The following is a 14,741-nucleotide window of genomic DNA, read 5'->3' on the forward strand; positions in this document are numbered from 1 at the left end:
GTTCTAAAACTGATTTAACCCTGCATGGCTGTTTCTAGGGTGGCTACCAAGGGCCCTGAATATCGGAAGAAAAACTGGGATCTGTAGGTTTTGGTGTTGCCAGTTAAATAAAGACTACTTAGACTACCCCCCTCCCCCGCGCGAAAGAGAGTGAGCACATGCATGGGGGTAGGGAGGGGCAGAGGTGGAAGGGGAGAGAATCTTAAGTGGGCTCCATGCTGTGCATCTAAGTTGAGCTCCATCTCAGCACCCCGAGATCAGTCATGACCTGAGCCAAAATCAAGAGTTGGACACTTAGCTGACTTAGCCACCCAGGCACCCCAATAGAGACTACTTTTGTGAAGAAAGTGCTGAGCCTGCTTCCAGATATGTGATTATGTCAACAGCTAGATTTGCTGGTTGATCCATGGAGTGGGTTACTCTGGAAAGTTATGTCGGAATATCCTGTGCAAACTAGAGCCTCATGTCCTCAAGGGGAGAAGAGCTTCCTACACAGTCCGGTGAGCCAAGCCAATCTATTAATAATCAATGGAGTAAAGGGACCTTGAGAAGATGCGTAATATCTAGACCAGTTTCCAGCACATAGTAGGTACTAAGTACAAGTGATCCTTGATTCCATTGGGAAAAATCCATGTTTCATGTTTGAGTCAGCAGGGTCTCCAGATTTTGGGGGATGTCATTTATTGTGCAGGAAATCTGTGAGGTAGCTACATGATTTTACAGTGGGGAAAAAAACAGATGTCCAAAACCTTGTCTTTTATGGCTATGGTAGCTCAATGCAGCCTATTTATTGAGAAATCTGAATTTGACAGCTCTTAAAACTCCTAGCAAATGTACTAATATTAAAAATTATTTTGCAGAGCTGGTAACATATAGATACCATTATTCATGACATGCTGATTCAATGTGTCTATGAATGCTTATTAATTATTGTATGCCAGGCATCAATGGTCTAACTTTACCTACCTTAAAAGTATCGGCCAAGATTTCAGCACCTCGTTGATTTGTCCTTTTGGAAAGGCCCACAAAAAATTCTCTGCCTATAATAAATGTCATGGAACACAGTGAGTACATGGCACCAGTGATGGCATACTGTTTCTTTATCTGTAAATAATGAACTTAAAGCATCACACAGTTCTTTCCTACCACAGAAGGAAGAGAGCTTATACTCTACTCTCTTTATACAGATCTGATTTCAAACTACCATCCTTAGAAAGAAACTTTTTCAAAGTCACAGAGGGGGAAAGTAGAATAGTGGCTGCCATGGTTTCAGGGGAGAAGGAACTGGGAAGTCAGTGTGGTAGGTATGAAGTTTCAGTGTGTGAAGGTGAAAACGTTCTGGACATGGATAGTGGTGATGGTTGCACACTGAACTATACACTTAAAAATAATTAAATGATAGGTTTTATGTTTTATAATTTTAGTACAATAAAAGAATGAATGTTCCACTTAGGAAATAACAAAGTTAAACATCTTCATGTGTAATAAAAAATTAAGTAATTGCAATGACAAAATTAAGTAACTTGCAATGACAAGTTAGTAATGCTTCCCCTTTTTTCCCTAAAAGAATAATATCACACACTCATGATGAAGTCAGATTCCTTTTCTTATAATGATGATGTAAAGGTTGAAGAAACTCTATGCATAAAGGGAGTTTAGGGATGACTGGTCTTTAGGCCTGACCTCTAAAGAGAGGTCCTTAAAACTCTTATTTGTTGTTTCAAGTCAAAATGTCAGAAATACCTATTTTGCAAAGGAGGATGGAACTTTCTAGTCATTTGGCTTTTCTGAAATTTCATAAATTTTCTTCTCAGAAGGCAAAACATCAAGTAAAAATGGTCCCCTGGTGAGAGGCAAGCAAACAATTATAGTAGATAATATTAAACAATATATAACTGTGAGGATTCTTAACTTTTTCATTTTTTGAAAAAGAATTCTACATGTAATGTGAAAACATATTCAAAGAAAAATCAGTATATTTTGATCCAGAACATTAAAGTATAAAAAGCGAAATCATGTAGAAAGAATTGCTTGATAGACTTTACAAATGTTATAACGTTAATCCTCATGATGTCCTTAAAACAGAAGTAAATGACCCAGGTCAAATGACATTATGATAACTTCCAAAGGCTTATGCTTTTGGCAGACAGAGGACTCTTTGATGGCACATTGACAGGCTTTTGTTTTTGTTTTGTTTGTTAATGGTGTGTCTGTGTTGTTCCTTGAGAAAACTCAACTACCTACAAATCTAAGGGAAAGATATTTTATCTGAGAAAAGTATAATTTTATTTAAAAATCAGCTGGGGGTCCCTGGGTGGCTCAGTGGGATAAAACCAATACCTTCAGCTCAGTTCATGATCCCAGGGTCCTAGGATCGAGCCCCACATTGGGTTTTCTGCTTAGCAGGGAGCCTAATTCCTTCCCTCTCTCTCTCTGCCTGCCTCTCTGCCTACTTGAGATCTCTGTCTGTCAAATAAATAAATAAAATCTTTTTAAAATATCAGCTGAAATTTTAAAAATTTCCTTAATTATTCTAGATAAAAATAGATTTATATATAATTTTTTAGGAAAAAATTTAGTGGATTAAGCAAATTTAAACAAATTTATAAGAGGGCATGTGCACTATTTCTATTTTAAAAGACTAAGGTAGCAAAGCACAAAGAAAAGCAAATTGCCTATCTCTTTAAAAAGTCAGTTGGACTTCTGTTTCTGGCAGTATGGTAGACTATATCCCCTAAATGGCCTTTCTTTTTTTTAAGATTGCATTTATTTGACAGAGAGAGAGAGAGAGAGAGCACAAGAAGAGAGGAGGGAAAGGAAGAAGCAGGCTCTCCACTAAGCAGGGAGCCCACGTGGGGCTCAATCCCAGGACCTTGGGATCATGACCCAAGCCGAAGGCAGATGCTTAACCGACTGAGACACCCAGGCACCCCCCAATTCCTAAATAGTCTTTCTGATGGAAATAATAGAACTTCTGGAACTGAAATATCAAAAAACATTTTTGTTGTTGTTGGGTCTGTTATATCGACTTTCTCTGTTATCAGTTCCCCCTTTCCCATGTCATTTGACCTACTGATGATCCTACTTGCTGGATCTGATTGGTTGTTTCCCTGTGTATCATCTAACATGAAACTGTTCCTTTGTCCTTTGTATGTTCAGTAAGCTGATAGTTTCATGGAGATGTTTAACTAGATTCTTGTTAAAAAATTTTTCTTTGCTAGGACTACTTCAGAGGTGGGGCTGTACTGTTGTATCACATCATGAAGCACATGACTGACAGCCACATTGTCGGTGATACCAGAATAATCTGTGTGTTCAAGGGTATCAGTCTGATCCATCCATTGTAAAACTCCCCATCAAGCTTTCATATAAAGGTTTTAACAGCCTTGGGTGATCATTACACAGATCCATTATTTTATTAGGGATCTACATTTACTGGCTAGAATTCTTTAAAAAAAAAAAAACCAAAAACCAAACACTTTCTCAATCAAGTATTTGGTCACTTGAAATAGAATTAGTAAAGGAAAGATAGCTAAATGCCTGAATCTTTCCTTCACTTATTAACTATCAGAGTAATAAGATGGCATCTCCAAGAACTTACAATAATGACTGATATGTTTTTTAAATAACACCATTACCCATAAATGAGTCGGAGAATAAATCATAATGGAAACTGGAAGACATTTAAAACTAATGATAACAAACATATATCAAAACACAAAGGATTCAATTAAAGCAGTACTTGAAAGGAAAGTTATACAGCTCTAGCTGCTTGCCTTAAGATGAGAAAAGGTTCAACATTAAAGAGACAAACTTCCAAATTCAAATTTAAGAAAAAAGGAACAGAATAAAAACAAAGAAATTTGAGGGAAAGAATTAAGGACAGAAACCGGAAGAGGAAAGGAAATATATGAGACAGAGAGAATTCAACAAAGCCCAAAATTTGTTTTTGTGGCCTGTAATTTTTCTCGCTTGCCCAAGACGAATGAAAATGAAAGATCTCTGGGGCGCCCAAGTGGCTCAGTGGGTTAAGCTGCTGCCTTCTGCTCAGGTCATGATCTCGGGGTCCTGAGATTGAGTCTCGCATCAGGCTCTCAGCTCAGCAGGGAGCCTGCTTCCCCACCCCTTTTCTGCCTGCCTCTCTGCCTACTTGTGATCTCTGTCTGTCAAATGAATAAATTTAAAAAAATCTTAAAAGAAAAATGAAAGATCTCTGACACAAAAGAATAAAAGAGAAGGCATAAGTAAACATTAAGAATGAAAAGAGGACATAGCTATAATGCTGTGAAGTTTAAACAGATATTAAGAAGATATGAAGAAGTTTATACCCAACATTTTGAAAACTTAGATAAAATATGAGAAAACGGAACTCACAAAAGCTGACTCAGAAAACCCTCAATAGACATGGAACCATTAAAGTAATGGAGTCCATTTAAAATCTCCTCACAAGGAAAGTACCTGGCCAACAGTGTCTGTTTATAGGTAAGTTCTCCCAAAGTTCAAGAAATGCACAATTTAAATAGTACTGATTCTAGAGAACAGAAACATAGGAAATATTCCCTAATACATGTTATGAGGTTAAGATAATTCTTTTTTCAAAGCCAGAGAAGGAAAGCAAGCAAGAAAAATTACAGGCCACAAAAACAAAACTCTCAAGAAAAAAAATTAACAGACGAAATCTAGCACTGTAGTAGAAAGAGAGTATATAAAAGTGGAGTTTGACTTCATCCCAGGGATGAAAGACTGATCCAATATCAGCAAGATCAATTAGTGCAATTAACCACATCAACAGATTCAAGGAGAAGATCATATACATTTCACTGGAGCAAAAAGAGTTTATCACCTGAAACTCCATTTCTAGCTGTTTACTTTAAAGAAATTCTTTACACATTCCCAGGACACACACATAAGAACGTCCATAGCATCACTGAAGATAATTGAAAAAAACTGGAAAACACTCAAATATCCATCAGCAATAGAATGAATAAATGTATTGTGGTAATTCTTAACCATGGAATACCACACAGCAGTGAAGACAAAAAGCTATAGCTAGAAGCATCGAGTTAGAGCAAAAGCAGAAAAATCACAGACTAGTTCCTATAGTATGATCTTAATCATATAAAATTATAAGACAAGCAAAACTAAACAACATATAATTTAGATTGAGGCAAAAGTTGAAGGTACTGATTAATACAAAATGCAGGACAGGCTGAGAGGAGAGGGGCTCCTATGGTCGTGGCAATATTCTATTTCTTAAGGCCAGGTGGCAGACAGCAGGTGCTCATTTTATCATTGGTCTTTAAAGTGTGTATAGACATTTACAACTCTTTTTTTAATTTGCTCCATATTTCACAAAAATAAAAAAAAATGAAAATAGAGATAAGCTGATGTCCATTTCAGAGGAATAGGATTGCAATACTTTTTGACAGTAGCTGCTGGCCTGACTCATAAGATTCCCAGTGGAACTGGAGTTGGATAGCTGCTTTCCTTCTGTCCACTTCTTGATCGACTATTAATGAAGCTCTGAGTTACAAAGGGAAGAGGACCCAGAACACATGGAAAGTGCTACAGATTTTCTTCCTTACCCAACTCTTCTGAATCAAAAAATTGAGTGGTGAGGGTTGCACAATAGGGTAAATGTGGTTAGTGCCACTTGAACTGTATACTTAAAAATGGTTAAAATGACAAACTTCACGTTTTATGTATTTTACCACAATTAAGAAAGGAAAAGAAAAAATTGAGAAGTAGGAAACAGAAGGCAGGACCAGGCATCAGGCATGAATGAAGTGCCAAGCAGATATTCCAACATGATCTCAGTTTTGAATAAAAGAACTTTCAAGATATTAACTTAAGGATTGAATATTACCAAAATAAGCTTACAGATAGTGTCAAAGGCAAGCCTCACTACTTAGGTACCTAATGAGAAGTTGAGGCAAAAACACCAGGATTGAAATGTTATGGAAAGATCTCTGACCAAAGGAAGAGGTTCCTGTAGAATAGGCTGAGCCAAAACACGAGAAGATTTTAGGAAATCTGTTCAGCTCAGCTGTTAAATAGCTAAATGGCTGTGAACACAACTTGTTTTAAAACACACTTCAAATATTATCAGTACCTGCTTACAAGAAGTTATTTATTATTTATTATATGGCTATGTTCTGGTAAAAAAAAAAGTTTTATTGTAAGGAAGCATGATTTACACATCTAGCTTTTCACAAAAGCCTATTTTCTAAGAGAAACAGGCTGTTGTTCTGTGCTGCCAAAAAGAATGAAAAGTGCCATCAATGGGAGACACAAAGAATATTCCAAGGGAAACTTACTAGGCAGATTCGGAAGAATGCCTGAGTCTGCTTGGACATGGCCAGAGTTGAGAATGCAGCATAGGCCGCCCTGATCCCTTGTTCTGTGTTCTTATGGCTCAGTGGGTGTACACTTCATGCTCCAGAGGCAGGGCCATTGCCTGTGACAACAGTAGCCCAGGTTGCGCACTGCACAACTCCAGGGGGGTACTATTCATAAGCCTGTGATAAGAATGGTGCCACCTGGAGCTCAGCGACACAGTGGCCCCACCCATAGGTATGTGACACTGAGCAAGGGACTACGCAAATATCACAGAATAAATACCTCTCCTCCTCCTAGAACATTAATTATATCTAAATGTAAGTAACACAAAACATTACGTTTAGATTAAAATGAAGATGGTTATATTTTCTCTATATATAAGGGATTCAATATAAAATTCACATCAGCCAAATATTAGACTTCTAAGAAGCTTCATATTTTCAATGGGGCCACCTGGGCTACATTCCCAAATCCCTGGGAACCAGCGCTTGCTGGCAGGGTTACATCTATGAAACAGGTATTGATTCTCTGACATTCAGGGTAAAATAAACTCTCACTATAAATTAAAAATTATTATTGATTGTCTTGCTTATCAGTATAACTAGGATAAATCTGGGGATCCAAATTTTAGGATGTGACTTTTGCAAAACAGTAATACGACCATAAATAGCTGGAAAGGTTAAATGCTACAATTACTGTTTCTTTCTCTCTCTCTTTTAAAGATTTTATTTATTTATTTATTTGACAGACAGAGATCACAAGTAGGCAGAGAGGCAGGCAGAGACAGAGGAGGAAGCAGGCTCCCCACCGAGCAGAGAGCCCAATGCAGGGCTCGATCCCAGAACCCTGGGAACATGACCTGAGAAGGCAGAGGCTTTAACCCACTGAGCCACCCAGGTGCCCCTAATTACTGTTTCTTTAACAGCAATAATATACCCACTATAAAAATTGATTCTAGCTAGATACAAAATAATATTAACTGTTTTAATTTGGTTGAGTTCTGCTATTATTCATCTGGCATTGAAGCCAAATCAATTTGCACTGAAAATTATTTAAATTCATCTTGCTGTCTGGGCAAGAAAGTTATTTGTAAATGACACATCTTGAATTAAGAAACTTTTAAATACAAACCAGATATAATAACACACGATGCAAAACTATGCAACCCACATGCTCAAAGTATAAAATATAGTAGATGAAACCTACAAAATGATAGGTACACACTGGTAACAATTTTGTAAAAAATACGATAGATGGCATGCATACAAAAGTCCTAAAAGGACATGCACCCAAATGTTGAAATGATTATCTTTCAATGAAAGGTCATTTTCACTTCATTCTCTTTTGTGCTTTCCAGTATTTTCCAAATTCCTTCAGTATTTTTCAAATTCCCTGCAGTTAGCATTTTTCCCTTGGTAATTAAAACAAAACAAAACAAAAACCCCTACAGTTAAATAATACAAGCCAGGTATCAGAAACGGTTTTGGATAAGAGAAAGTGAGGATGAAGATACCTGTGAATAAGACGTCTCCACCATCTAAGGTTGCATTTTCGTCTTTCATCTCTACTAGATTAAGCTGAAGTTTTTCTAATGCTTCTTTCATCATGTCAACCTGTTGAAAATAAAATGATTCAGATTGATATCCTACCATTTTCTAACAACAAAACTAATCATCTAAAACTTCTGAACACTGAATCATGTTCTTACGTACATAAGTGCACATGCGCGCGCGCGCACACACACACACACACACACACACACACACACCCTATGAATATATGAGTATATGTAGTTTGGACTTGCAATGACCATTTGCAAGAGAATAAATTATGTATTAGAAATTGTCCATTTTGTCTCTGTCGAGTCCATGCTAAAGTCAGTATTTTTCTGTTGGAGGCTAAGTAGGGCACTGTTGGAGGCTGACTAGTTAGGACACTGTTGCAAGGCTGGCTAGTTAACAGCATATGAGTCAAGGACGGTGGAAGGCAAAACACATCCTCCTATTCTTGCCAGAAATTACAAGATTTAATTTTAAACCTTAAGTCAGTCAGTCAGTCAGTCAGTCAGTCTTTCAGTGTCTTATGTACACTAAGGAATATATGGAAGAAATATCAAAGATAATAATTAGCAACTTGAAATCTCAGCTCACAGGCCAGTCATTGTTGTGTTCAAATATTTTTTTAAAATGTCAGAACATTTAAGGATTCTCTGTAAGTCTGAACTGCTAATTAAATTTAATCTAGGGGTGCTTAACAAATACAATAATTGCAATCAAACCAATGAATACTTGAAAAATGAATTTCAGGGACTTTGTAGGATTGCAGGGTATAGTCTAAAGCACAGAGATATTCTGGGCTGAATTAGGGAATACTTCCAGTGAGGTTTATTTTTAACGCAAGAAAAAAATTTAAAGCATAACAAATGCCCTTTGGAATTCACGGTTTAATTCAAGTCCTTCCAACAGCTCAACAATTTAAATATTTCTGTAGGTCTGAATAACCTTTGACATGGTGAAAACATGAATAGGGGCGGAAGGGAAAACAAGAGATCACATGATACTGAGAAAAGGAGGTAGTTCTGCCAAAATACAGCATGCCCAGGACACACACTGAATTGTCAATGAAGAGTTAGGAGACACAACTACAGTAGAGTAACTTCTAAATAAAAATACAGAACTATTCTGACAACAAGGGTGACATTCACACAGTCAAGAAGAAAAGAGGATACAAATTAAAATAAATATATCATCTCAGCCTTGTCCTGGAACTCATGTAAAAATTCCACAAACCAGAGTGACTCAGAACAATAAAAAATTATTTCCATGGACAAAATGGTCTTCATGTTGTAATAAATATATCTAGTGTTCTCTTAGCGGAATAGGTTTTTCTATATAACAGGAAGGGGAATCATTACTGTAGCATAAAAAAAGAAACAAAATAACCTTTACCATGGCTTGCAGTGCTATGGTGAATGCAAGAAAACACACAACTGTTTCCTTCTAGCATCTGCCTCTGGGACTAGGGGAAATTCTCTGAGCTTGGAGAGAGATCTTTAGAATGCAGCCATTGTACCTTTGGTCTCTCTTGTGATGCTATTGTTTCTATTGTACTTAATACTTCAAAAATTACTAGGAATACAGCAATAACATGTATTTTGGTCTGAAAAATGCATAGGTAACTTTGTTCGATTCTTAAGAGTTTCAAGAGGAACTTTATTCAATTCTTGGGAGTTTAAAGAGAACTGAAGTAGGGAGGCTGATATATACCAGTTTCAGAAACATCGTATTTCTTTAAAAGTCCTGTGTCTTTCAAATTAAAGTTTTAGAGGATAAAATGCTTGTGGTTTCTTAAAAGTTAAAACAGCTGCACCAGTATGAAAAAACTGGATTTTGTGCAAGGCCTGTACTTCTTTTTCTCCTTAAACGTTCAGTCACATCTATATAAACAAAATCTTCAGGATAGGTCCACAACACAAACATTGATGATACCATATTGCTTTCAGAGTTATGGGTATGGACAAGTTTAAAAATTTGTTAAATGTCAAGTAAATATTCTGAGGACTGTAGAACCATAGGGCATCAAATCGGCAATGCTAACTCCAGGGAAATTTCTGGTGAAGAAACAAGAGAGGCTGAACCTGGAGGCTGTGCATGGAGAACCGCAAACTCTTGGCACAGCGGTTCTGTAAAGCACACCAACTCAGCTGCAAAACAAGGCCTGGTATTGCCCTGATACACGGACCCAGAGCGAGTCAGTTATCCAGGCAGTTAGAATACTAAATGTAACTATATTAGTGGGAATTTTTGCAGGAAAAGATCCAAACCATGAGCCTTCAAAGAAACTGCCCATTCTGCGGTTACATAGCCATGGTTAATGTTGACTTAATTAACTTTCAAGGGGGAAAAAAAAGTCGAAACAACACACCCACTTTTCACTGAGACACTAACCTTGCAGAGTGGAATTTAGCATTACTCACGGTGGAGAGAAACTGTCAGACAAACAGCATTAGCTTTAAAGGTTGAGTTGAATAGTTCACTTTACCCCCATGAAATGAGAAATAAAAGGGTAAATTAGAGAAACAGCCTTAATTTAAAGCCTACCAATATTATTTTCATACTCTAAAGATTGGCCAGGACTTTCTTCCTCCTCTCTTCACTCTCCATGCACTTTGTTTCATTCTTTTACTCTGTACTCCCATTTCTTTTTGCCCCCTCTCTGCTACTCCCAAACTTTGCTAAAGATTCCTTCCCTGACCACAGTGGGTTCAGACCATCTCTGTGGCTTCTGAGTGTGTCTTTCTCAAGAGCTGGTACTAGTTTTGAGGTCATTATTGTTTTCTTTTCTTCTTCCTTCCCTCTCCCACCTTTTTTTCTTCCTTCTTTCTTTTTTTATCCCTGGAGTACTATTGTCAAAAACTGTGGAGCTCTTGGAGTTACACAGAATGCCCTGGGAATGTCTGTATAGTGTAGTGTTATCCACTAGGACCTGGGATTCAAATGCTGCTCAGCTACTCATTAGCCAGAGACAGCTTGTTTAACTTTCTGGGCCTCAGTTTTCTCATCTTTAAAACCAGTGGTTAGTTATAATAGTATCAACTTTCTCGGCTCCTCCTGATGTTGAAATAGATGCAAAGCACTTAGCACATTGTTATTGCTCAATAAATATTGGATAGGACTTCTATCATTTTGATGAATATCGGCTTATGTGGACCCAAGGATAAATACTTGTACTGTGAAACTGACTGACAAAAGAAACCTGTTACTTCTTACATTTCGACACATTTCTTATGTTTTACCCATATGACAGGTCCCATCTGCTTTCCAGTGAATTCAAATTATAGTCTTTCTACAAAGCCAATGTCAAGTTAGAGCACATACCCTGAAGACACTGAAATTTAAATCATGACAGTTTGATTTCCTCCCAGCTCCTGGAATCTGTCAGGCTATGTGGCAGATTTCTTGTATAATCTCTGCTTTAAAACAGCCCCCTGGACGTACTACATAAGGTGGGAAGTGGGTCTGTCTGGAAAGATGTCCCACAGGACTCAAAGAAGCGTCAGCCAAGATGATACAGAATGATTTGGTTCCTGAAGATAGGACCATTGTAAAAGAATCTAAAGAATTCCCTCTTTGTCAATGCGCAGTCCCTTTTCCTCCATTTCCTATCCTACTCTCTTCTCATTTTCTTTCACGGCCCTCATTTCTGTTCCCTCATTTGTCATCACCCTGTCGTCTCATTTCACTCCTTTTGTGTTCTCACGGTGAATGGAAAGAATTGGGGATTAGGTATGTTACTTGGGACGAGTTATACTTTCTGAGCCTCAGTTTCCTAAGCTGCAAATGGGATAGTGTTTTCTAACAGGGTTTATGTAAGAAATAAGCTAATACAGAGTGCCGGCCACATTACACTCAAAACCAGTGGTTGCTGATGTTATTGTTTTGCCCTAAATTAGTGCTTGGTTTGGATTCTGGCTACCTTTCAAAAAAAAAAAAAGACAAAAACAAACCATTCGACCCCAACTCTTCTTTGCTTCATGCAAAATTTCCCCCAGATACAAAATACTAAAACATATATAAAACCTTACACCTTTTTATTGGGAGGTTATATTCACAATAGCTTGCAAGAGCCCTGTCATTAGTTCAATATTCTTTACTTAGATGGTGGCATTTTCCAGTTGGCCCTGTCCAAAGTTGTCTTTGCTGCCTATTTTCAACTATGTCCACTTCAAATGTTCCACATCTTCACTTTGGATGTCGTGAATGTGCTCACAGGGGCTGATGAACAGTTTTGTGCTGTGATTCCATCAAGAGCCCGCACCAACTTGTTTGCCAAACTGCTTTCCTTTAGCTGCTTCTGCTCGATGGGGTTCCAGATGTTATGACTACAAATGAGGACCTTGGCATTGGCTTGTCTGTGGCCGATATGTCTCTGTCCCTCACAGACCTGCCATGTGTTGGGAGCTTTGTTATCAACACTATTACCACTAGTTTTTCAATGCCTATTTCTATGTTCCAAGTCCCTTTATTACTCATCATATTCTAAAAGCTTTAAAATTATACTGTCATCTTAATCATACTCTATCTAGCTCTTAAAAGCTGAATAGCAGCAGCATGGTTTTGTTGGTAGTAAATAGTTTCATTTTCTCAATTTGTTGCTGATTTTGTTTTGCCTTTAAATGTTAAGTGTGACATATAGATAATGCTGAGGGAGCATTATCTGGTGGAGACTTAATGTCTTTATCATGCTTTTATGTATCTTTCTCATTTAATCAACAATTCAGTTCAACAAACATTTAGTAGATGCCAACTTTTTTTTACAATGAATCTTGGAACACTGAAAAATAAAATAAAATAAAATAAAAATAAACAAATAAATTTTACTGTAAAAAAGAAAATCAAGCTACAAATATTTAGAAAAATGCAAAAGCAGTCTCTGTTCCTGGGAAGATAACAGGCCAGTGGGGGTGGATATACCTTATGGATATTGGTGATAATGAAATACTTGTTGGTGGTGGTAGTAAGGATAGACATTAGTATACTCATTTTACATATGAGTAAACTAGGCTAAAGGAGGTTGATTGATTTACTAAGTCAAGCCTCCTGAGTCCATGCTCATTCTTATGTTCAAATTCACTGCACTGTGTGATTATGTTTTTCCTGAAGTCTCATCACAAAGCAAAGCCCACATCAGAATTGCAGCTCATGCCTTCTGTTTTCCACCTCTGTAAATTTAAGTCCACTTGGTATTATAAGATCCTATTCCAGGTGACTCCAGATTCCATGATCTCTTCATTTCAGAGATGAGTGACATTTCTGTATATTAGGGCCTTAGGATGCTAAGGTACAGTATAATTAAAATGCTAAGTAATAGGAACAGAATGTATGAACCACATTGAGAAGGCTCACCAATGACAGCTTACACATAAATCCCCCTACCCCCAACTTTGGGATGCCTGAGGTTTGTTCAGTGGTTTACTCCTGAACTTTTCCACATGTGCTAATTAAATTACTAAAACTAACCAGACCAAAAAAAAAAAAAAGATCAAGGGGAGGTTTAACATACTAAATGACTCCGTCTTAAAAATTCCTAAATAGGAATATATGGGAATCCTTTGTTGTTAGAAGGACAAAACTCTAAGGAGAAATTTAATTAACAATGATAACAGCAAACATTTATGTAGTCTTCCTATGTGTCAGACACTCTCTTAAGAAATCATATTTAACTAATCGAACCCTCATAATCTAATGAAACAAGTATAAGCATTACTTCTGATTTAGAGATGAGGAAGCAGAGACATAGTAGGTGACTCGTCCAAGGTCTTCTAGCAGCAGAGCTGACATCTGAAGAGAGCTTTACTCTGAAGTTTGAGTTCTTTCCTATACATCTTGTCACTAACAACAAGATCATTTATGTATCTATTATGTAGTCAAATGAAAAATATGTATTAGAAAAGATTGTGAGCATCTATAATACCATTAAAAACAGATTATGTTCATTTTATTTATTTGAACAAAAATGTGTACTCAGACATTCTGGTGGAATGGGAGTTGGTGCGGTAAGGGGAGGCCACATACTGTGGTAACATGAACTTACGTCTGGTTTCTAAAGATCCTAAATTTTGTTTTCCTAAGCAAATACAAGCTAATGAATTTTGGGAGCCATACTTCATCCTCCTAATTTCTAGATCAGATTATGAGAAAGAGTTATTTGCAGAGGAATCTTTAGACAGTCAACAAATGGATCTTAATTACAGTAAGATTACAAAAGCACACAGGCATGAAGATAAACACCAAACCATGTCAACCATACCCACTCCAAATCAGTTCAATCAACTGGGAAAGATTCTGAGAATCTACCACATTGGGAAGTATGGAGGAAGAACTCTAAGATGCCCAAGACTACGACCACCTGATGTATATGCCATGCACAAATCTCTCCCTTTGGGTGTTGAAAGAACATATAAATATGATGATGAGATATCACTCCTGTGATTAGGCATGTTTTATGTCACAGGTAAGGATATTTTGCAGATGCAATTGAGTCTCCAATCAGTTGACCTAGATTAATCAAAAGGAAGATTATCTTAGGTGGGCCTGACCAAATAAGTGAGCCCTTAAAAGGGAGTTTACAGGTCAAAGACAAAGAAGTCAGAGAGATGTTGTTCTATTAGTCTGGAAAAAAGCAAACAGCCATATTGAGAACTGCCTATAGAGCAGCCTCTAGGAACTAAGAGCAACTCCTAGTTAACAGCAGCAAAAAAACAAGGATCCTACAACCACAAGGGACTGAATTTAGCCTACAACCTGAATGGGCTTGGAAGATGATCTAAACTTCAGATGAGACCAGAGCCCTGCCAACAACCAGGCATGCCATGCCCAGACTGCCAATCTGTGAAATCTGTG

At 37.4% G+C, this 14,741-nt stretch overlaps 1 protein-coding gene across 1 annotated transcript in view; it reads right to left on the reverse strand.

The window, feature by feature from the left end:
• DDAH1 (dimethylarginine dimethylaminohydrolase 1) overlaps nucleotides 1–14,741 on the reverse strand; it is a 134,159-nt gene that overhangs the window by 33,131 nt on the left and 86,287 nt on the right. The window contains exons 2-3 of the mRNA XM_004752674.3: nucleotides 7,853–7,952; nucleotides 967–1,040 (exon numbers count right to left, since the gene is read on the reverse strand). Coding sequence (XP_004752731.1) covers nucleotides 967–1,040; nucleotides 7,853–7,952 — 174 coding nt within the window. The remainder of the gene's footprint in view (nucleotides 1–966; nucleotides 1,041–7,852; nucleotides 7,953–14,741) is intronic.

The sequence above is a fragment of the Mustela putorius genome, unplaced genomic scaffold (genome assembly GCF_011764305.1).
Source record: "Mustela putorius furo isolate JIRA1106 unplaced genomic scaffold, ASM1176430v1.1 tig00003853_pilon_pilon_pilon, whole genome shotgun sequence".
In the NCBI taxonomy this organism is placed as follows: domain Eukaryota; kingdom Metazoa; phylum Chordata; class Mammalia; order Carnivora; family Mustelidae; genus Mustela; species Mustela putorius.